This window comes from Rhipicephalus microplus, chromosome X (genome assembly GCF_043290135.1).
Source record: "Rhipicephalus microplus isolate Deutch F79 chromosome X, USDA_Rmic, whole genome shotgun sequence".
NCBI classification, from domain to species: domain Eukaryota; kingdom Metazoa; phylum Arthropoda; class Arachnida; order Ixodida; family Ixodidae; genus Rhipicephalus; species Rhipicephalus microplus.
The window spans coordinates 59,271,104-59,295,021 of NC_134710.1; the positions used below are offsets into that span (position 1 = coordinate 59,271,104).

The 23,918-nt window shown below is 42.8% G+C and overlaps 1 protein-coding gene across 3 annotated transcripts; it reads left to right on the plus strand.

The window, feature by feature from the left end:
* Positions 1-929: 929 nt before the first annotated feature.
* Ubc2 (ubiquitin conjugating enzyme 2) lies at positions 930-21,839 on the plus strand. Of its 3 annotated transcripts, none has more exons than XM_037427208.2 (6): positions 930-1,045; positions 1,431-1,559; positions 1,774-1,824; positions 8,192-8,324; positions 13,507-13,654; positions 20,069-21,839. In XM_037427208.2, exons 2-6 carry the CDS (start codon positions 1,528-1,530, stop codon positions 20,164-20,166), a joined length of 462 nt encoding a protein of 153 aa, XP_037283105.1. In that variant the 5' UTR covers positions 930-1,045; positions 1,431-1,527; the 3' UTR covers positions 20,167-21,839. The 3 variants fall into 3 exon arrangements, with proteins under 3 accessions (XP_037283105.1, XP_075732974.1, XP_037283104.1); XM_075876859.1 differs by having other exon boundaries at positions 1,007-1,045; positions 1,464-1,559; XM_037427207.2 differs by lacking the exon at positions 930-1,045 and adding an exon at positions 1,133-1,173 and having other exon boundaries at positions 1,464-1,559.
* The last annotated feature ends 2,079 nt before the right edge of the window (positions 21,840-23,918 follow it).

Genomic DNA, 23,918 nt, shown 5'->3' on the forward strand with positions numbered 1-23,918 from the left:
ACAAAGAAAATTATCACAATGGAAACGTTGGCAAAATTTGGCTATGTTGGGCCTCGTAATATTTCATTATTTCGTAAGAACATAATTGAGTGATTACTGTTGTGACGAAAAACTTCACCTTACTTGTTGGTTTCCCCAACGTGCAGGCAAGAGTGACCACTGTGTGTGTGTGGGGGGGGGGGGAGCGGCTTAGGCCCTTCCCCCTACTTTTTTCAGTGGTGGGGCTCGAGCCCTCCACTACGGGGTCTCTCATAGTTATATGGTGGTTTTGGGACGTTAAACCCCACATATCAATTATCAATGCATTCACGTCTCGTAATATCAAATTTCGTATATGTGAAACTAGTGAAAGGACCGCGAGCGCACCATGAGCGTGGCGTGCAGTCATGACTTACATGACATGCATGTCATGATTTCCACGTTAGGGTCTGGCACTCATGGTCGTGAGGCAGCCATGTCATGCCATACCAGTTTTGCAATATGTCATGTCAACGAAATCACCGCAAGAGCACCAAGATAATGAAATGTAAATCATGGCATTCAAGTCATACATGCCATGATTTCCAGCTTATGACTAGTCACTCATGCTCATCATACAGTCATGTTATTTCATACCAATTTTGGTAGAGATGCCATTATCGAAACGGCCAGGAGAGCTAAAAGTCGTAGGCGGCGAGATAGAAAGATACATATATAAGGCGAAAATCGCCGAAGTTCGTTAAGAAATGCTTCGCATTTAAAAACATCCCGTTCATTGATCTAGCCAAGCACCACTCGATGACAACTCTCATTTGAGTTTAGCGCCACGTTTCCTGCATTCTGATTCTCGGTAATATTATATAAAGAAACTGGTAGCTCTCTAAAGGAAGTAGAAATGAATTTTATTAGTTGTACAAAAAAAAATAGCAGTGTAATTATCATGAGGAAACCACTGTGCAGCTGCTACAGGGAGTGCTGTCGTTGCGTGGAAGAGCACGCACTGCCCAACACAACAGGGGTGCAGCGATCGCCGTTCTGCTGTTCGTCGGTGGGAGGTCGTCATTCTGTAAGTTGGGATTTCTTTTTGCTTAATTTTGCGCGTGTACAACGTTAAAGGAAATTACTTACAGCTGCGTTCTCATTACTAGAAACGCTTTGCGAAGAGCGTATGTGGCGTTGTCGCGTCTTTTTACGGTGGGTGTGGATCGGCCGGAGAAGTTTATTCTCCATTCAGGTCTTTGTTAGGACTTAGGTACTTCTCATCGGTCTAATTCATGTTTCCGTATAGTCCATGTTACCATTGTCGGCGTACGCTGTGAAGCCTGCCCATCCCGGTAGCATCTTTCTCGGAGCGTTGCCGTATCTTGTGGCCGCTTGGGTGCTCGTGGTTTGTAGTGTATCTCGCGATTGTATGCCTCTGTGAGAGTGACATGTCCGGTGTTCAAACACAGGCCAGGCCTTCAACTCCAGTCTTCCACTTCTAGTGGCTACTCGTCAGCGTTACACAAGTGTCAAGAAGATCCAAAGGCACCTAAACCAAACCTAAGGATGTCAAAGGCTCTAAGCACTAGTGCCAAGAGGTGAGTTGGCCAAATGTCCTTAGGACTAAGGCGGCACCCACGTCGCGACGAATTTGGGTTTCATAAGTCTCTTTTATTTATTTACGTTTTCTTTTGTTTTTGTTTTTTTTCTGAGCGTTGTTGGATATTGCCGTGTGGCCACATTGTAAATTTTAATTTGCGCGCTTTCAATGGGCTGCCTGCTAAATGTTTGTTTCGCTGTTTCTTTTCTCAGGATCCAGAAGGAGCTTGCGGAAATAACATTGGACCCACCGCCTAATTGCAGGTTATTTCTCGTCTTTCTAATCATTATTTGGGTTTAATATTGTGAAGCACGATGTTTGTTAGCGATGGCTAACGAATAGGCACACTGCGCATGTAGCGCATAAAATATCCACTCTGCGTGCAAGATCGATGGGGAATGACATGTCACATGCCCAAGTAATACTCACATATTCGAGCGTGCTGAGGTTGACGTAGATTGAGCAATACTGCTCCTGAATTTTATGCATAAGTCGAAAACTTCGCCGTACCCGCCACGGTGGTGGTCTAGCGGCTAAGGCACTCGGCTGCTGACCCGCAGGTCACGGGATAGAATCCCGGCCGCATTTTTGATGAAAGCGACAATGCTTGAGGCCCGTGGGCTTAGATTCAGGTGCACGTTTAAGAAGCCCAGGTCGTCGAAATTTCCCTTCGCTAGGCGTCTTTTCAAATGGTGGTTTTGGGACGTTAAACCCCGACAATTATTAAAGCTTCGCCATGTGACTGAACTGGAAAAGTTTGACTGAAGGTAAATTTTAGTTAGGTTTGAAACTGCCTGCATTACAGGAACTTCGGGTTAAAGTGAAAATCATTTGTTGAGCTGTGTTTAGAACGCACCGACGAGCTACGATGTCACACACTGCTGTTGAAATGGAGGCTACTGTCATGTCACACACTGCTGTTGAAATGGAGGCTACTGTCATGTAAAGTCAAAGCTCGACAGTGCTTCCTGTGAGGAACCTCATCATGGAATTACGATCGTGCATGTATTCATAAAATAGTTTGATTGTAGTGATTAACATCTAGTTTATATTGTTTTGATGCCATACCTTTAAAATATGTGTTATGCAAGTCCTAGCTGTCTGAACCAGCCTTCTTGGTTCTTAGAATACAGTGCATTATAATTATGCAATTTAAGTTTCCTGCCATTACCCTAATTAGGTATGCCCCGCCGCAGTGGTCTAGTGGCTAAGGTACTGGGCTGCTGACCCGCAGGCCGCGGGTTCGAATCCCGGCTGCGGTGGCTGCATTTCCGATGGAGGCAGAAATGGTGTAGGCCTGTGTGCTCAAATTTGGATGCACGTTAAAGGCATATGGTAGTTTTGGGACGTTAAACCCCACGTATCATCATCTAATTAGGTATGCATGGATTTTTTTTGTTTTTAAGTGTATGAATTGATAGCATCTTGCTTTCAACACTTAAATCATTACTTTGTTTTCTCTATTTTTTAACCTCGATTGCATTCATATATGCAAGCCCTTTTTTAAGCTCAGAAGAATGTTATTTTATTATCATTGACCTTTTTCGAGCAATTAAGCCGTGTCTGTGAAGAAATTGCGCTCTAAACACTTAGCAGTTATACTTTTGACTATTCGGATTGCTTTGTTGACCGAGTGGGTAAAATAATTCTGACATACGCTGATGAGAAAAAGGTGAGTTGTGGTGAACTCATTGTAAAAGTTATTTGTGAGATACCCACTTCTGTAAGGTAAACTTCTGTAATTTATTAAGTACACTAATGTTTAACTTGCCAATTTATTTTGTAGTTGCAATTATGTGCCACCTTCATATGGTCTTGTCTAACAAAAAATTTACTTCTCTGCTTGTTTTTTTTTTATGCAGCATAACAAAATATGAAGGAAGACTTTACAGCATTGGCATTTACATCTTTTGGGCTTGAAAACAATTGAAAAAACTGTTGCAAAGCATGAGGTCACATTGCAATTTATAGGCTGCATTGCAGGGCTTTTTTTTTTTTTTTTGGAGGGCAGGTGGAAGAGTTTCACCCCTCCCACCCCTCAAGAAAAAAAAGATTTTCAATTTTGCATATTTGTATATACATACCCACATACGGATGCAAGCATGAATGAGCACAAAAGGTGGCCGAGTTCCCCTCTGCCCTCCCCACCAAAAAAGAAAAAAAACTAAGGAAACCTATCCTTACTACTGAATGCTGTGTGTGTGTACAGGCATGACTGCTCAGTCTGTCATTGGAATATACTACTATTCTATGTACTTCAAACATTAGTTGCTTTTGTTACTTTTCTTTCATTTAATTTAAAAATAGGTGTGTTGACCATGGGAATAATTTAGCAAAAGACCTTGCTATTTATCATTAACCAAAACTGCTATGCATGATACATGTTTATGCTTTGTTTATATACTGTCTGTCTCTCACAGTTGAGTTCTACTTGTTTGATGTAACTTCCTCATTTGTGTGAAGTGCACATATTTTGTTTCACTTAATTTCAGACCCGATTCACTTCATTGTAAGTGAGGTGGTGTTGGTTTTGACCACAATAGATTTTTGTACACTTATTTGTGCAAGTTTCCTAATTTCAATGTTTTGCACGGCTGCATTAAACTGGACATTGGTGGAAATTTAACATATGACATCTTTTTTTTTCTTTTAGTGATGTCCAATTTACGCATATATTGCACTAAGGTGCAACCACTGTTGCAACCTGTATGATACAGCACCACTTGTGCATATGCATATGCTAATGCTGAGAATTATGGGCCTGTTGCATTGTCTGCATTTATTCAGTGCGAGAAAGTGTTGAAGCAAGGAATAGCAATCAAACATGTTTGGAAATTACTGTGTCTATGTACTGCCTTTAGTACACATGCATTCATGTGGCAGCATACCATACGTTCACTGCGACATGGATGTTCCATCCGTTTATCCCAGTTGAATATTCTGCATGGCTGTCTTGCCCGTGCAAGTGAGAGTGTACAAGAGCAAGTTGTTTACGGGAATAAATTCTGTACATAATATTTGTGGGTAAATTGTACATTGGATGGTTTTTACAAGGGAATCAGTGGTACTGGAGCTTCCAGAAATATTTAGTAGAATATATCTGTGAAATGGCTGACAGAAAAAGGGTGTACTTGAGAATGTGTCTTGTGGTTTTATGAATTGATTCTCGCTCATTGGAGAATGAAAGGTTCATGCAGTGATGAGATTGTGGTATTTCAGTGTCACCATTGTGTAAGCAGTAATTTTTACAGTCTAGAAATTAATCTTCGTTTCGAATGTAGTTAGTAATGTGCCCTCACAAGCAAGCCCCAAAGCACATTCACAGAATGCCTTAAGGTATGAAGTCAAGTGGAAAATGCCATTTTTTTTTCTTCATGGATTTTTTTTTTTGTCATGTCAAATGTGCAATTCGTGCCCATTATTTTGCTGCACTAAGTTTCTGTCTACTTAGATTTTTTCGAAAGATACAAGCAAAAATGTCAACACATTTCTGTCCATAAAAGTCAACTTCTCACCAGGTGAACGCGTAGTGTGGCACATGTGTTGTTCACACTGAAGGACACGTATGTGAGCGTGTAAGTAACCGAATTTACTTCATTTGATGCTGTGTGCCATTTCAATAACGGCAAAAGAAGCTCATATGATATTTCACACCTAATTCCGATCAATCCAGACCTCTCAACTGCAAAAGCTTGCCTCACAAATGATCAGCACCGCAATGCGAAAGCGTCCTGTCATGGCACTGATGCGGCAATACAAGCTAGAAAAAGAAAACTGCAGAGTTGTCGCCCGAGCAGAGGTCCACGATGGAACTGGTTACAAATATTGAGAATCGTCAAATACAGCAATGGATGTGCCGCTCCAAACTGCTCCAAAAGAGGATTGCTGCCCCATACTGCTCCAAACAGCAATTTTCGTTAGTAATTGCTCAAAACCTGTTTTGAAATGACACTGAGAGAATGAGAATGGCAAACGTTTGCTGTTTGACCGACTCGCAAGTCCTAAAACAGAAAAGAATCCGGGTGCTACTAGTGTGCAGAATTATTGGCTCTGATCTCATATGTGCGACAATAATTGGTATATTAAGCATATAGCTCATTTGGCGGTTTTTTTTTTCTCAGCTAGACATGCAGGCTAATGTGGTGAAATGTCAAAATGAGCAGGATTGCTTTTATCTGTCTATCATAATCATATGGTGGTTTTGGGACGTTAAACCCCACAAATCAAATCAACATTAAAAGAATGACATCACATACTTGTTTCTCAGCAAGTTTTAATAGATGCAAAGAATGAAAAATGCTCTGTGATAGATACATCTGGAGTGACCTATCACAAAGCCTCAACGATGGTTGACGATTCTGCGGAAAAGGATTTTAGTAGTAATGTCAGGGCAATGTCGATTGTGGTTGCGGTGTTCGCTATAGCTGCTTTGATAACAATGCAGTAGGTGTTACACATACACTACAATGACTCTATACTTAAGCGTTGCAAGTACCATAGCATGCAGTTCACTCGATATAAAACTTGGATATGTGGTTTAGTCTGTGCAGCCATAATGATAAGATAATGCGCTAGCCTTTAGGTGCCAGTGAATTCCACGTCCCTCGTGAGCCCACAATTTGATGAACTACTGAACTCAAAAGCATATATGTATATATAACGTAATGCTCTGCTCAATGCACAAAATGTACCGTTACATGAACTCGATTCCCGCGTCATGTGCTAGATCCACTGAAATTTTCCAGTTTTCTTTAGTTGCCCAGCATCTAACCTTACCCCCCCCCCCCCCCCCCCCCCGGCACACACACCTGTGTTTAATTTGATCTTTAAATGCTGGAATGCTCGATTTGTAGTGCTGGAAGGATAACGGAAAAATAAAGGAAGTGAATAACAAACATACCTCTTTTTTTTTACTACTTCAAAGCTGGCTCTACCATATTTGTTAACTTGGAAAGGGACCCAACCTATTAGACTTATTTTAGCCCTGTTAATGCCCGACGTTTTACATCCCCAAAACCACAATATATAGGAATGCCCAACTGGAAGGCTCGAGAAATTTTGATGATCTGGTTGTTCTTTAACATTCACTTACATAGCACAGCACATGGACCTCTGTGGCATTTCACCTCCTTTGAAATATGGCCGCCGCGGTCGGGATCGAACACGCGTCACGAATTGGTGTAAAAAAAATGTAATTAAATATTTTAAATCTGTATACAAAGCTGAATATTCTCTGAAAACATTGTGTGTCTAGGACCAATAGTAACGAATTTCGCTCTCTAGACCCAGACAGGAAACTTGAGCGAGGAACACTTTTCCCTTCGCAGTAAATTAGTAAGATGCCTATTATTTCAAAGGCTTTTGTTCTAGCAATACCGGTTCTTGCGGAGTCTTGTGCCCTATAATACAACAGTGGGCAGCACAAAAAGTGAAAATGTGGACTGGTCGGCTGAAACTGCATCACCGCATGGCCAAGGCGCCGTTTCGTAGACAAAATAAGCAATCGAGGAGCTCAGTGGTGCGTAACGTTAATGTACAAGCTTTTGTCAGACTGCACATATAATGGAGATTGGTCAGGCGAGGGAAACAGGTGCAAGGTTGTTTTTTTTTAATGGAGGGTCTCTACGGCATGCAGCGCTGTAATACTCGGCGAATGTGATTGCCGCGATATTCTGTACGAATTGGTGAGCTTGTTTGGGGGGTGTAAAAAGAAAAAGGCAGAGCCTGTTTACTGGCCCTTTAAGTTGTTCATGTTGAGGTCAATGAATTAAAGGTATGTGAGTCTCTATCTTCAAAAATATCAAACATGTATTTCAACTTGACATTTCATTTGATTGTCTGTTTAGTGTTGTTTTCCCCTGCATTCATGCAAGGCTGCACCAAGCACACTACACTGTTGTGCCTGAGTTGGTCACCTGTCGCAAACTGAACGTGTAATAGTACTTTGCTGGTGTGCATCATCCACATAGTTTCCAAAACTATCAATATGTTTGCCGGCTAAACACCTTGGCAGTCGGTGTTTGGTGTTTAGTCTCTTGAAACTGCTTCAGAATGCGCTACCTCTGTATGCTTGTGCTGTGTAGGTATTGCAGCTTCCATAGGGTGCCACCACCTGTAGACATGGAACCTAAGCCAAAAGTGGACCAAAGCATTCAAAGAAAATACTCGAGATCAGGGCATGTGCTGACTTAGTTTCGTACCCCCCTGTGTAGCTTCCAGCATACTTGTCGGGATGACAGAGGAAAGGAAGCACTTGGCTTGTGACAAGCTCCTGCAACTTCGCCTATACTTCATAGATTTGAAAAACATTTTGTGTCAAGGCATGAATGAGGTAGTGAACTCTTAAAATGAGGCCATTTGTTGATTACTTCAATAGATGGTTTACAATCAACACTGATTGAAAGTTGCTAGAAATATGAGTGTTTTGCCATCATTAGTTTCATTTCTATTAGAAGTGTAGTACAATTCACCCTGTTGCTAAAAAAACAGGTCTTCAAATATGTGCCACAAATTTCTGAATTCTTTTGTTCTGCTGTTGTCATGCTTTGTGTTATCTAGCATTGTTTGTTACTGTTGTCATGCTTTATGAAACCACTAAGTACTGTTTTTGTGCGTCTTTGTGTTCAATAGTGCGGGACCAAAGGGAGATAACCTCTATGAATGGGTATCAACTATTCTTGGCCCCCCAGGATCAGTGTATGAAGGTGGAATTTTCTTCTTGGACATACACTTCAGCCCAGAGTATCCTTTCAAACCACCCAAGGTAATCCTGTTACATTACATTGCATTTTCCCGCCCTTCTTTCTCTGTTTTACACTGTTGATTAGCTGTTCATACTGGGTTCACCAGTGGTGAAGTTGTGAATTGTGCTGTCTTACACATCAGGATCATCAGTCCAATACTTGGTAGACATCACTTCATCCTGATTTAATATGACAAATTATTTGCCAATATGACCAGATATTTACTTAGAAGAAATTATTCAAAACTTGTACACTTTATTAAATGCAGGCAAATTAATCATGACAAAATAAAGAAGTTGTGCAATATGATTTTTTTACATGACCAATTAGTTTCTAGGCGACTCATGTGAAATGCTGAGCAATATTTGAAGGTAAGCAGCTGATTAGTTGGCAACACTCGTGAATTCAAATACTACGCACGCCTCTGTGATTGCTTCAGAGCATACCACGTTCCTCATTTATGTGTGTGTGTTAATGTATGTATTTGTTTTCAAAAAAGTGCAAGCCCACCTCAGCATTAATATCATATGAAATTTTGAATCCAGCTCTTGACCAGTGAATTTGGGGTCATCCATTATAAAAAAGGGGGCAACTTTAGCTCTCTCTAGTTTAATGTCAGGCCATCTTCTCACCAGCCCAACCCACTTTTTTTTCCTTAAGGACATGGCTTCACAAGTGCATATTATTTTACGCATACATCAGTTTCCAACACAGGATGGCACCGCCTTTTCATGGTCTTTGAGCATCAAGAATATTAGCTGCAGTAACGTAATTTGCTGCGTTACTGCATATGTGTTGAGACAAAGGGGGCACAAGTATTTTGGACAAAAAAAAAACGTGAAAAATATTTGGAAAATCGCAATTTCGAGATGTAAAGGTATTTTTGCACTGTCACATGAATTTTCTCAACTGCTGATTTAATATTTTTGCCATAGCGTAACTTTACTTTATCAATTCAGCAGAATTACGGCCGAAGTTGAAGCTATAAAGGCACTTTTTTCACAAAACACTGCTGCCGCTTCTGACGTTATAGCGTGGACATCTTGATGTCATTTGAAAAAGCAGTCTTCTTCAATTTCCCGCCAACTGCAATTCTGTACTGGCATTGGCTCTTTAAAAATTCTACACAAAAAAGAAAAGAATAAAAAGGGAGTCTCAATGCGATCTCTCATTTGTTTTTTAGCGCATGTGACCTGAGTTCTGCGTACAATTGGCACAATTTTTTTTTCATAGTCTGCTTGGCGCTCATCCGCGCTGTCATGTTTTCTATGAGTAAGTGACTGATGCAGCTAAGACCCATGGTTTATAAGAAGGTCCACACTGGAAAGGCATTCTATGCAAAAAAGATGCGGTGAGCACTTTTTGACATCTGCAAGCGAAGTGTAATGTAGCCGAATGCCGAAGTTGTTGTGACTGACGCTGATATAAGCCTAGGCCTAACAAGCCCATGATCGTGCGGAGATCCTGAAGGTCCCGTGTGTCGCGATGTGAAGTCTCTGCAGTTTTCAGAATTAAAGGGGGCAAAAAAAATAGCTGAAGATAAACTGCAGCTGCTGTCGTCCACCCCATAAAGGAAACAAGATCTACTGACTGACAGCGATGATGCCGCACATGAGCCTTTTGAGGGAGCTGTTTACAGTTGGGAGCTTGGCCTTGCTTGCACAGTTGAAGTGCAAAATGTGCAGTGCTGGGGACCTAGAAATCATCAGAGACGATTGTGAATACAGACTCAAAATGTGCAGTGCTGGGGACCTAGAAATTATCAGAGAAGATCGTGAATACAGACTGATTATCAACCTCCATCAAGTTCGCCTGATGTGCACGAACTATGGTGACATGTCGCGGGCGTGGAGCTCGCCGCGTATTTGTGGTAAACGTAAATCTGACCCGTTCTTTGTGAATGATCTCACCACTTGCACTATGCAAGCTATTGGTAACTGTGAAACAGCTGTCAACGATATATTCTCGATGTTAAATGTTAGTTTTCGCAGCCTCTTCATGAAGATGTGGCAAAGTTACCTCGAAGGAAAGTTGGCTCCTACAGCTTTTTGTGTGTCCCGTAATGTGGCAAGTGAATGCACGCGTTTAGTTCGTGAAGTTTATTAAGAATTATGCCCCAGGAATCCCAGAAACATCGTGGTGTTGTACGATGGGTCGTGGATGGTTCGTGGGCATTAGTCCGACATCGGCGTCGGCCCTGTGATCGAACTGGTCACGGTGCTTTGCTTTGACTATGTTGTCTTGAGCAATTTCTGTGCAGGGGCTCAAAAGAAGGTGATCTTTCTTTTGAAAGTTGGAAAAAAGATCACAAATGCCACAAAAATACAAAAAGTCGGGGGAAATAGAAGTGAAGGCAGCGTTTATCTTGTTCAAGCGGTCCCTCGAGCAGCACAGTCTCTGTTCCATTGGCGTGCTTAGTGATGGGGACAGCAGGACCTACCTTGCTCTGCAAGAGAAACCTTACGGTTTTGTGAAAATTGACAAGGAGGACTGCGTGAACCATGTTCAGAAACATATGGGCACAGCGTTGCGCAACCTCATTTCAAGAAGCAAAACTTTGCCTTCACAGCCTTGGCAAAAAAAAGGTCAGTTGATGGCAGACCTCATTATACGGCCGAGCTCTTACTACGGATGGGCACTGAAAACGCACAAGGGAGATGCTGATGCTATGCACGAGGCAGTGATGGCAATCTACCATCACATAACCTGAAACGATGCTGTGTTGATTCATTAATTTTGTCCAAGTCCCAGTTCCTTGTGCCGTCAAAATGCCGCAGTGTCTAGGGGCGTGCCAGCACTGAAACACCCCCATAGCCTGCCTCCTCATGTTTGTCAGGCCTTGTTGGCTATTTATGAACGCCTGAGCGACAAAAAAAAAGTTCTCGACAGATACCAGTTAGCAATGGCTTCGTAGAGCAACGAGAGCCTCCACTCAGTTGCACCAAAGGAGCATCATACCTCGCTTTCTACTGTGCAAGCAGCTGTGGCTGAGGCAATACTAAGATTTAATGCAGGAAACAACAGAGCAACTGAATCAACACTGAAGGGACTGACCCTAAGCCCCAGCACATTGTGCAGCAATCATGTGGCTGAAAAAAGAGGGTATTTGTGAATAAATCAGTGTTTGCACTTTTCTTGATTTTCTCAGAACAACCTTTTTATTCATTTTGCTTGCTTGGTGCAACAATATCAAAAACTCTAGAATAGCTACAGTTTATATATATATATATAATATGTGTGTGTGTGTGTGTGTGTGTGTGTGTGTGTGTGATTCTGAATTGAATACTTCTTCTTTGATGGGCTCCTAAATTGCTTATAGTTGTTAGATTTGAAAACTACTTGCAGCTGTTCAATCTTTATACATTCTTCTTTGCATTAAATATAACTTTCTGTCCTGTTGATGTATCTATTCACATTAATTAATAGTATTGAACATATTTTTATTAGCATAACTAAATGAGTGATGGGAAAATACCGTATTTACTCGCATAATGAATGCACTCGCATAATAAACGCACCCCCAACTTCAGTCATGCAAAGAATTTTTTTTCCCGCGTAATAAACGCACCCCCTAAATTCATCTGCTACAGTCCCGCTAACCGGCACCTGGCGCCTCCTCACTCGTTTAATCTCTCTTGTTTTTTTTTATTATTTTGCCGACCACCTCGGCCACTTAGGGTCGCTGCCTCTTTCCCCCCCTCCCCTTGCTCGGTGCCGCATGCCATATTGTTTTTCTTTTCATCTGTGTGCAACACATCCCCTGTATTTTTTATCTGTGCACCACAGCGGGGTTCACGAATGATGCGAGGGTAAAGACATCGCAGCTGAAAAGCACACAGCGAGCGAAGGTCACGAAACTGCTCGCGCCAACCGACGGTTGCTTCCTGCGAATACGAAAAAGCCCAATCATATGCATGCGATTTTTGAGCGACGACAAAAGGATTTGCTGTCGCAAAGGGTAATTCGCCACAAGCAGCTGTCCGCGCAAATTATTGTTGTTCGTCGTGTTGCCCGCGTGCGTGTAACACGTGCGGGGCACGGCGTGTCCCCATACGGGTCTATCGTGTTGGCAATCTTTAGAAGGTGTGCACGCAATGCAGGTTCCATACCAGCACGATTACAGCAGCCACAGTTCACCAACAAGCACGCAACTGAGTCACAGCAACCAGAAGTAGGTGGTGTTTCAAGCAGTGCGTCAGTGATGTCGTATGCCACGCGAGATTGGGAGGGGCTCTTGGCAAGAGGGCAAAGCGGCGTGAGAGAGGATACCAGCAGAGGGAAGCGCAGGAGAGACTGAAAGATGTGGTCGTCACGGTTTCTATAATGAAACGCGTCAACTCCGCTATTACTGCACCGTTTCGAAAAATTTTCACGGCTCCGTGTTCATCGTACACTCAAGCACAGTTTCCTCACCATAACTGAATTGCGATCTCTGGGTGGTTTACGGGCCCTTTAAGACAACTGCAAGGCATACTGTGGAATTTGACGCGATTTCATGCCAAGACAGTAGTAATGTGCTTACTCGGATGTTTTCATTCAGAATCACAAGTTTGCTTATTTTAGAATGAGTGGGTACTGAAAGTTCATTTACACTTGTGCTTTTTTTTTTTTTTCAATGCTTTTTGAGATTTCTCGCTTTTTGAGGCTATGAGTGGGAGTCTCATCTCTTGGTCCTACTTCACTATGTGTACAGAAAGTCTCTTTAATTCAAGTTTTACAGGGATGCATGCTGAGTGTGAATTAAATTCTAACCAACAAAAGTGATGTGCAAAAGACATGATAAATGGCGTGGAAGCATATCTGGAACAATTGCTTTTTATTTTAAACATTTACACAATCATTTTTTTTTGTCTTCTTATAAAGCAATCGGAGTCAACGCATGGCTCTGTTTAATGAATTCCTGCGATAAGCTCGCATTGCAAAAGTGCATCTGCCATCTAGCTGGCTCTACATAGTTGGTGGAGGGAGAGGCGAGGCTTTGCAGTACAGCAAAGTTATCTTGCTTTTCATGCATTTTATACCCTTGAAGAGCATCAGATGCTTTGTATATTTATTCAATACAAAGTGGTCTCATTCACAAGCATACTGCTGTACTCCTTTTTTATGACGATCAACATTCGTCCTATACTGTTTTCAACTGGTGTTGCATGTGTTGGTGACCGAGTTGCCTGGGTTAAGGCAATTTCTCTAAACTTTCTGCAGGTTACTTTTCGCACCCGCATCTATCACTGCAACATCAATAGCCAAGGAGTTATATGTCTAGATATCCTCAAGGATAACTGGAGCCCAGCGCTTACAATTTCCAAAGTTTTACTCTCAATATGCTCTCTACTCACGGACTGCAACCCAGGTAAGTAGCTATCTGCAGTCATCTCAACTAGCCCACAGGCTTAGCAGTGCTTTCGTTCTGAAAACGGGGTGTTAAACTTGTGTCTAGTTGCTGCTAATGTACAGTCTGTTTCAAACTCTGGGGAAATCTCGGAGCGCCATTGCATCGCGATGCGGCCTGAACTGTAGTGTTGAACCGTGTTGTCATCAGTGACAGCACTTCTTTTGCACTTTTTTTTTTTTTTTTTGTGGGAAGGGGGTAAAGAAGCATGCAAGACTGAAAAAAGAGTGGCCACGACACATTGAAGTTCTTGCACCAGCTTGCTGTGAATGGATTTCGACTGTGTACACTGTATTCTCGTGCACCAGTTTACTGTCAATGGATGACAGTGTATACTGTATTGCTTTTTTTTTTTGTTAAATGTGAAGTACATTGTATTGTAGAATAACCATCAGCAATATTAATGAATTTTCAGCGAGTGTTAATGGCTTGGGCATAAGTTCAAGTCTGTAATGTCACATTGATGTATTGGTCTTGAGTTGGACTCATAATCTGAAAATTAAAAGTTTGACTTCCGGAAATCATTAATCAGTGAGTTAAGAGCAAACCTCATAAGCGGGAAAATGCACGCGACAGCGACGAGCAATGCTATGAGCGACGAAACAGGGCGTTCGCGCGACGTGTCGCGTGCTCGTTTTTGCGCCATCGCTCGGTTCTCCAGATTTGGAAACCGTCGCTCATCGCCCGGAAGTGCTGGGCTCAAGCAGTCAATAGCGAAAAACCGGAAAAGACAGACTACATAGGTGTACGTGACCCTGCCCGAGTCACGTATGCGCAACAAGAAATAACGCAATGTTTAGGCATGTGCATATAAAAAAAGTGCTGCAAGGCATTCATAAACACTTTCCGTTTTATTACACAACAATATATCGTATTTTTAAATTGCATACCGCTCACTACGCGGTTTTCTTGGTGCGAGTAGACTGCCTCATGCCAGCAACAGTGAAGTTTTCTCGCCGAAGCCATCGCGTAAATGAGGTTAGCCTGCGCTAGCGACTGATCGCGCGAAGACAATCTACGTCGCGTCGCTGTCACGTGCATTTTCGCGCTTATGAGGTTTGGGCTTGATACCACTAAGAAATTTATGAAAATGACATTTTGATGAAAATTCGAGATGAAAATCTGCCCCAAAATCGAATTTTCGTTCTCTCTATTTTCACCTTCCTGACGTGTTTCTGCACCTTTTTACAAAATTTGGTTTCACAATTTTGCACAAATTTTCAATTATCGCGATTTAAAGATACTGTGAGTGTTTTCTTTTAAAATGGGCACAAACACCCGGCATTTTCATCGCGTGCCACTTTGGCATGGTACGCTTCATCGGCGCCATTTTCGTCTTCATAGCTCGGTTTTTAGGCTTTTTTTTTTTTAGTTCATTTGGCAACCCTGTGCGTTGCCGTGAGGTGAGAAAAGGCACTCGCAAAAAAAAAAAACAGAACTTTGGCGCATTGCCATTCGTCAAATGAGGCACGTGATCAGAATTCTGTCATCTGGTTGGTCCAAGTGCCGTGCCGCCACCGTGCGCTGCCATGGTGACTGAGACATGTGCCTACAGCCATTGTGCTCGACTTTGCGCACAAAGTTTATCATGCATGGCAGTGCGAAAAAGGGGAAAAGTGCGTGCAAAGAACGCGGCATCGTCGCAAACATCCGTTCACAGAGCATCGCCAGGCCACACCACTGACGCCGATAGTGCATAGACTCCAGTCGCGCGATTTACAAGCCACGCTTGTTATGTGAGATTAAATTCTGCACTCGTGACCGAAGAAGTGCGGGAGGCGCATGCACGAGAGTAAGCAGTGCTCTAACAGCTTAGATCAACACCAGCGACCACATGGAAGATTGAAAACTTCAGCCGACTAAGCGGCACAGGGACTTTAGCGACGGAAGATGCAGCTCCGTACACTGTCATTGACCTCGACACTGTCAATGATCTCGTTCTTCAAGCTATGCATTGTCTCATCTGCCGTGGAAAAGTCAAGCTAATCCACGGCGATCGTGAGTACGGTTTGGCAGTGAAGCTACACGTGATGTGCAGCAACTGCAGCGACATTGGGGATGCTTGGAGCTGGCGTCAAGTGGAGCGTTAGGTAATATTGAGACTATTTGCGGTAAACATGCTTGTGAGACGCCCAATGCTTTCCACTAGTAACAGCCAGTCTGCAATGAACGACATATTTTTTGCTATAGGGCTGTGCTGTCGAGCAATGCATAAGAAGACTTTTCAGCGGCATCTGAAAAATGGCTGAAGCCCGCTGCTACGCGAGCAGCTGAGGATGCTATGTGGCAGTGCACATAAAAAGTGCCATCACTCTTTGTGGACTTGTTTTGGACACCGTGGTAACATTGCATTGTGCTCTGATGAAAGCTGGATGACTCGGTCATTTTTCGCACATTAGCGTTGGAGCTGTTATTGAACCTTTTATTGATTATGTTCTGGACTACGCCGTGCTTTCAAATTTTTGTTTGGGCTGCAAGGTGGGACAGAAACCCGATAGCGAGAGCTATGAGCAATGGAAAGGTTCTCACCGCTGCCAGAAAAACACCAGTTGTAATTCTGATCAAATGGAGGTCGAGGAAGGCCTCATCCTTTTTCAGGGGTCCCTTGAGCGGTGCAATCTTTGATATACGACAGTTTTGTGTGATGGCGACAGCAGAACACACAATGTAATAAAGGAGGCCAAAGTTTATGGTTTCATTGACGTAGAAAAGAAGACTGCATAAACTATGGGCAAAAGTGAATAGGGACATTTTTGAGGAACTTAGCTCAAAGGCGAAAAATTGAAGGCCGCATTCTGGGAGGGAAGGGGCGACTCACTGTGGATCTCATCACCAGATTGAGAATGTACTATGGCCGTGCACTCAAGTCACATCAAGGAAATCTGGATGAAATGCAGCGAGCTGTGATGGCCACGTATCATCACGTTACATCTACTGACGAGTGCTCGAACCACAGTTTGTGCCCCACAAGTAAGCGGTCATGGTGCCAACACAATGCCGCTAAGGCCAAGGGTATTCATGAGCCTAAACACTGGTACAGCTTGCCCAAAGACGTCGCAGAGGCATTATTGCCTGTTTACAGACGTCTATCTGACTGTAATCTGCTCAAAGATGTCTTCGAATTTCAACTTTACTTTTCAGTTATTAGTACAGAAAAAGGAACAGCATATAAAGTATACATACAGGAGGAGGTCCGAAAACACATGGCTGCAGGGGACCTCTGGTTCAAAATGGGATTACAAAATTTACTCAATTAGCAGCACAGTAAAAGCTCGTTAATTCATATCACAGGGGGAAGCTGCCTCAGTTTGAATTAACGAATGTTCGAACTAACGAAAGTAGAGAACAATAGTACACTGCGAGTAGGGCATAACAATTTATCGCGGTATGCCTTCTTTCCTTGAAGGCGACAGCCAGCGCTTTTTGCTCTAACGAGCGAATTTGGCGGAAGGCCTCTTCTCAGCCTTCTTCAAAACTTAAGAAAAGACTGGTGGCATTCAATCAGGCCATGACTTCAGCAGCAAAGGGCCGCACTGGTGCTTCGTCCTCATCATTGTCACTGGCAGCGACAGGTTCTGCACTTCTCACTTGACATATTATGTCGCCATCCGTGAGTGCACCACACATCACTGCACTTGAGTCCACATCGATGTAGTCCGCAAAGCAGACGTCTTCCAAAATGTCTGCCATGGGGGCGGTGACGCCGTGTTCGAGCACTGGTGGCTCGTCAGATTGCAGAGCTTCGGTGCTGAAGCCACAGTGGCGAAAGCAATTTGCTATCGTAAGCGCGGTCACTTGCTCCCAAGCACGCACAAGCATGTGTAGTGCACTTAAGAGCGTCACTTGGTAGTTATTGCACAAAATAATTTGTTCCAACATATGACGCGGATAAAATGATTTTAAATTTCTAATTATACCCTGGTCCATGGGCTGCAGTACCGCTGTCGTGTTTGCTGGAAGGAAGGCCAGCTTGTCATGTTTGCTGGAAGGAAGTGTTTTGGCACGATATTTGCCGCGGGCACACACCATCGAGTCGGAGCAGCAGAATCGTGACAGACGGGAAGCTACTACCGGCGCTACCGCAACAAACGTTAGCCGAGGCCTAACACCAACACAAAGAATCGCGACAGTCGGAAGCTACTCCCAGCACCAACAACCGAGGTGCACGACGCACGCCCGAGACAGACTGCAGAGAAGGCTGGGGGAAGCTACGATGCACCCGATTTTCTGTGTGCTGGTCATACCATCTGTGGTCTAATAGCGACAACTACGAAGGATTTTCAAAGGCTGGGAGATTGGTGCTTAAAAAAAAACTTATCTTGGAGGTTACCGTATACACGCATGTAAGGGCCGCACCCGTGTAAGGGCCGCATCCTGTTTTTAAGAAGCACATATTAAAAAAAAAAGTTGCGTGTAAGGGCCGCATCCGCACTTACCTTGACCCATACTTATTCAAAATGCGCGCGCGTGTGAGCTACTAGGCGTTGTCAGTAGATGGCGTTAGTGAACGCACTTATCATCAGCATATATTACGTCATTAGAATAATTTGTTGGTTTTCTTCATGCTAATATGTTCATGAAGTTGGCTAAAATTTTTAAGTTTTTTCAGTAGTGTTCCCGCCAACTAAAGGTTAAAGCGGGATTTTATCTTTAACTTCTAACACTTCTCTACAAACGTGCTATCCATATCGGCATTAGCATCACCAACTTTGGTATTTGTGCGTTGTTCGGTTATTGTGCTGTTCAGCCTGGCATGTGCTGGAGATTTGTGCACCGTTGAATGACTCTGGGACTCTAGCTAGTTTTCTGTGGGACGTTTACGTTTTGGCACGATGGGCAAGCAGCTGAATAGCTATACAGCTGGCTATAAGTTGAAGGTGATCGAGTTTGCTCTCGAGCACGAGAAACGGGCCGCCGGCAGAAAATTCTATGTTGACGAGAAGTGTGTTCGACGTTGGTGCGCTCAGGAGAAAGCCTTGCAGAACACCAACATCAAAAAGCGCGCTTTCCGAGGAAAACAGTGCAAGTATCTTGATTTGGAAGAGGAGTTGCTCCGCTACGTGACTGAGGTGCGGAACGATGGTTTTGCGCTCACTAAGGACATGCTGCGCATGAAGGCACTAGCCTTGGCACGTGCGAAAAATATACAGGCCGGGGATTTCAAGGCTAGTGCTGGCTGGGTGCGAAGGTTTCTGAAAAAGGAAGGGACTCTCCTTTCAGCGAAGGACCACGCTGTGCCAGCGGCTGCCAGAAGACTATACCGATAAGGTGCTTAGTTTTCACAAGCATGTCATCGGCCTGCGCCATCAGCACAAATATCTGTTGTCCCAAATAGCGAACGCTGATCAAACTCCTGTGTGGTTTGACTCTCCCGAGAGCTACACAGTCGAAGTAAAAGGCAAGAAGAGTGTCGTCGTGCGGACCACCGGTGCTGAGCGCCAACGCTGCACCGTGATGCTTCGTGTGACCGCGGACGGGCGGATCCTACCCCCGTAAGTTGTTTCGAAAAGGAAAAGAATTCCCAACGAAGTTTTTCCCCAAAGGCATCATGGTTAGAGTAAGCAAAATTTATGTCCAAAGCAGGGTCTCTCTTTTAGTCTTAACTGACCTAGTGTCTGACCCTTAAACAGCAACCCCAGTGACTTTTGAACGTCCACTCATCTGAATAAAATTTTCATTGTATGTTTTTGTTGGTGCATTGATATATTTGCCAAACTCTGCGATTCCAAGTCCCTTAGCTTTCCTGAAAATGTGTCTTCCTCATTTTTAGCCAGTCCTTGTACCATTCCTTCAAGTGCAGGCATCCGGGTCTTTGTGACATCGTATTCTATGTTGCTACCGTCCCGAGTAGGCAGTCAAAAACAAAACGATCCTCTCGCACTCAAATAAATCATTAGTGCCAAGTTTCCAGATGCTAGCGCGGTACATTTTATAGCCAAATCACATAGTCAGTTTCTCTTTTCTCATGCCATAGATTACAGTGCAGCAGTGTATGACATCATCACATATGTCGCTTGAAGCAGCTTCCTTGGGCTAGTTGGTACTTGTAGATTTTGACAGGATATGTCGTGTGCACAAACACTGACACTAGAAGAAAAACACTGTTTTGTTTGTATTTGCTTCAAGTGTTTGTGCTATATATTTTTAAAATGAGGGAGCTACCTGTTTTAGAAAATGAACCACCCTACCTATTACAGGCCCATCAATAACATTTGACAATGGCAATATTATATGATTAAAGCGTTCACAAGTTCTCCTTTAAGAACTATCCGAAACAAAGTATGAAAGTAGTCAGCAGATACAATGATGCACTTCAGTCATGATACAAAGTATCAAAGTTCGGTTAGCCTGATTTGAAATGTTTTCAATTTTCAGCGGACCCTCTGGTGGGCAGCATCGCCACACAGTTCATGCAGCAGAGGGAAGAGCATGACCGCATTGCCCGATTGTGGACGAAGCGCTATGCCACATAAGCTTAGATAGCCAAGTAGTGGTTGCTACGACAATAATTATTGCACTGTGCACGCTCCTCCTCCTTTCCAGTTTCCACCACCAAAGCTTTTTTTTTTTTTTCGCCCCCTCATTCCTCAGCGGGAATCCACATCAGGCTTGTTGTGATGCCAGTGGTGTGTGCATGAGTCAGCCTCTGCTATGTCTTTGTCACTTTCCTTTTCTTATATATATATATATATATATATATATATTACATACATAATGCCTGGTGCATCATGCATCTATTCTAGGGCGAAAATGAAAGTGAGATTCCTTTTGCACAAACATGTCTGTTTTAGCATGTGTATATAGAGTTTATTTTTTAATGTTATACCCATTTTTTAACTTAAATCATATGTTTTGTTTTTTAGCATAATCATGATTTGTATATTGCAATATTGTGAGAAAATAGTGGCTGCTTTGACTATTGAAGCAATTGCCAAAAAAATGAAGAAATCTGGCTGGACAGAGCTTCTTTTACCTATGCTTGCCCCGCCTTCAACATCCCATGTCCCTTTTTATATCTACTTATGTTAGAGGTCATTGCAATGGCACCTCCCTTTTACTGGCTTACCAAAATGGTATCTGCCAAGTAGAGATTGTGTCCCCAAGAATACAAGTACAGAAAACTGGCCGTTTGGCATAAGTTATGTGCAGTTCTTGTGTCCATTTATTGAATTGTGTGCTTGTAACCAAGAACATCGGGAACCTTACACTGTGGCCAGTGTGCGTGCTGTTTGCACAGATTGAATTGTGTGTGGCACTTCCATTCTACCCCTGTATGCATGCGAATGGTGTCTCGACACGAGAGAGTGTTTTTACTGCTGACGATTAATGCTGAACTGTAAGCACTGAAGATTGAAATGGCACGAGCAGTAAACAAGTTTTTTGTGGAATAAAACGAAGTGCAACAGTGTCTTCTGTTGCTTCGATATGTGTCTGTGGTCAGTGTTGAGCTGCTTTCTTTTCTGGTGGCTGTTGTCTGGGCAGGAGGGGCCTAGTAGAGATTGTGTCCCCAAGAATACAAGTACAGAAAACTGGCCATTCGGCATGAGTTATGTGCAGTTCTTATGTCCATTTATTGAATTGTGTGCTTGTAACCAAGAACATCAGGAACCTTACACTGTGGCCAGTGTGCGTGCTGTTTGCACAGATTGAATTGTGTGTGGCATTTCCATTCTACCCCTGTATGCATGCGAATGGTGTCTCTACACGAGAGAGTGTTTTTACTGCTGACGATTAATGCTGAACTGTAAGCACTGATGATTGAAATGGCACGAGCAGTAAACAAGTTTTTTGTGGAATAAAACGAAGTGCAACAGTCTCTTCTGTTGCTTCGATATGTGTCTGTGGTCAGTGTTAAGCTGCTTTCTTTTCTGGTGGCTGTTGTCTGGGCAGGAGGGGGAGGGGGGGGGGTTACCGTTCACAAGCTTTTATATAGCGAACATTGAATGGTAGCTCACATCAAGTGAGCTTTGTGTGGCAGCAAAAATGAAAAAAAGCATTTTAGGCCATTTTCATTTTTTTTTTTCTCCATGTAATTCTGTATCTATAGATGTGTCAGTTCTGTTTGCTTGTTACATAGTGATTGTGGTGTTGTGTAATTTAAATCTTCTATACAAAGTACATAAACAATAAAAAAGCAAAAATTGAACTGTCTTGTGTCTTATCATTGGATCAAAGTATGTTTAGTTTTTTTGCAACTGTAGTGGATGCTTCTTTATAATTGTGTGCATGAGCAAGGACTTGCTATGCCATCAAGTGCAAATGTAAAAATTGTGTCGTGGTTAAACTAAATAATGCATATTGTGCATGTATTGCAGAGTACCAACATTTCATAAATCGGCAAATGTAAAAGAAATGTCGTGGTTAAACTAAATAATGCATATTGTGCATGTATTGCAGAGTCCCAACATTTCATAAATCGTAATCTTACTATCTAGAGAAAATGGAGATAACTTGTGCTGTCCTCTCCCTGAATATCATTTTAGTGAAAAACTTGAAACTAAAAAATGAATGAAGTTGTGCTGCCTTGCTTTTAAAGCCAAATCCCAAGGTGTCCTGTCATTAGACAAAGGAGCTACCATGCACATTGCCAGTGCAGTTTCTTCAATTTGTTTTTACTCTTTTGTTGCTTTCTCTTGTGTAGGGGTTGCAGTGTTTGCCACTCTGCGGTCATTCTGAATGTGCTGTTATGCCTGCTGTTCTGTATTGGTACTAGTGGGGAATGAAACTGAGTAGAAGCCTTGTATGATATCTGATTGATAGCATTGCTTGTGATACATGATTGTGCCACTTTAGAAATGTATTGGAGTACACATACAGAGTAGTTCACTGGCCTGTAAAGTTTGAGTGCAGCTCTGTGGGGATGGTTATTTCTATTGGTCTCTCTGAAATGGGCAATGATTGTCTAGCCTGTTAGTCCTGATCAGGTTTTAACATATCTGTTGATGTCTAGCATTTCTGGCATTCTCTTGCTAAAGTTTCTTCATTTAAGCCTCGATTTCTGATATACTAATGCATACACCTTTACAACTACAGTTCTGTCACTCTCCTTTTTTTTCCGACCAAAATTCTGTAAATGTCTCTTTAAATCGGTGACCATTTTATACTTCTATCTGTGCGAATCCCAAAGCCTTTGCGAGGCGGGTGCCTTTATTGGTCGTGCTGGGGTTATAACCTTGGCATTCTAGTGAAATGTATTGAATAGTTTTGGAACTTTACTTCTAGTGGGCATTTATCATCTTGTAATACATATTTCTTTTGGTAATAGTTTAAATTATTACTTGTAATGGCTAATCAATTCATTTTCGAGCCTTCCCTCGCTAAGTGATTAAGGCACCATCCGATTCATGGTCCATCCCCCGGAGTCGGTTGCGCCAATATGTTGAGGATACAACAAACCAACATTTAGCCCAAGTCCCTAAAAATCGAAGAACTGCCCTTTTTGTTATCCGACCTTGCCGCTGTCACTGTTCTTGTTCTTTTTTTTCTGTATTACTGTATAATTGCTGTGGCCTCGATAGTCTAATGCTGAATGCACCAAACCACTGCAAGATATTCAATGTGCAGGCAAAAATGATTTTGAAAGAGAAGTTTTCTCCAAAATGCAATGTATTGATAACACTGGCAATGCATTGCAATACAATTAGAGAACTAGATTAAGCTAATAATTTCATGAGGCATATAGCTGTCAAACATTCTGTGAGTGAACAAGTCAGGTGCTGTGTGGATAGGCAAATGAAGTTTCCCCTCGGGTAACGTTTGCATGATGGACATGCGCAGAGGTGAGGAAATGCATTTTGTTTACTCTTGCTTTAATAAGCTTCAGAAACATTGAGATAATGCAGAAGCACATGCATGAATTCTGCTAGCAGCTTGGAGGCACTATTGGAAGTTTTTGCTGTAAAGCAGAGACCATCTCTGCTCACCCAGACTGAAGCTGCTGCTGCTGCTGCTGTTTACCTGTGCGATAAGCCGTGCAGCGATTATGTTGGGGAGGTAGTGTACCTGACCAGAGGAAGAACACTCCTGTATGTCCCTCTCCACATACACCACTGGGCTCACTCTTGGCTGGTTTAAAGTGTACTATGCATGGTTGCAGTGCACGAAATGATCTTAAATACAAAATATAAAGCTTATGCAGTGATTGAAGTGCTGCTCCAAAAGAGGTGCTGCTTCAAAGTGCATTATTTGCTAGTAACTGCTCCAAACCTGCACCGAAAGTATGTTG

Coding starts and splice junctions, on each gene's coding strand:
- Ubc2 (XM_037427207.2), top strand. CDS start 1,148: ATGTGGCGTTGTCGCGTCTTTTTACG. Junction 1,825..8,191: donor GACCCACCGCCTAATTGCAG/GTTATTTCTCGT, acceptor TGTGTTCAATAG/TGCGGGACCAAAGGGAGATA. Junction 8,325..13,506: donor ATCCTTTCAAACCACCCAAG/GTAATCCTGTTA, acceptor AACTTTCTGCAG/GTTACTTTTCGCACCCGCAT.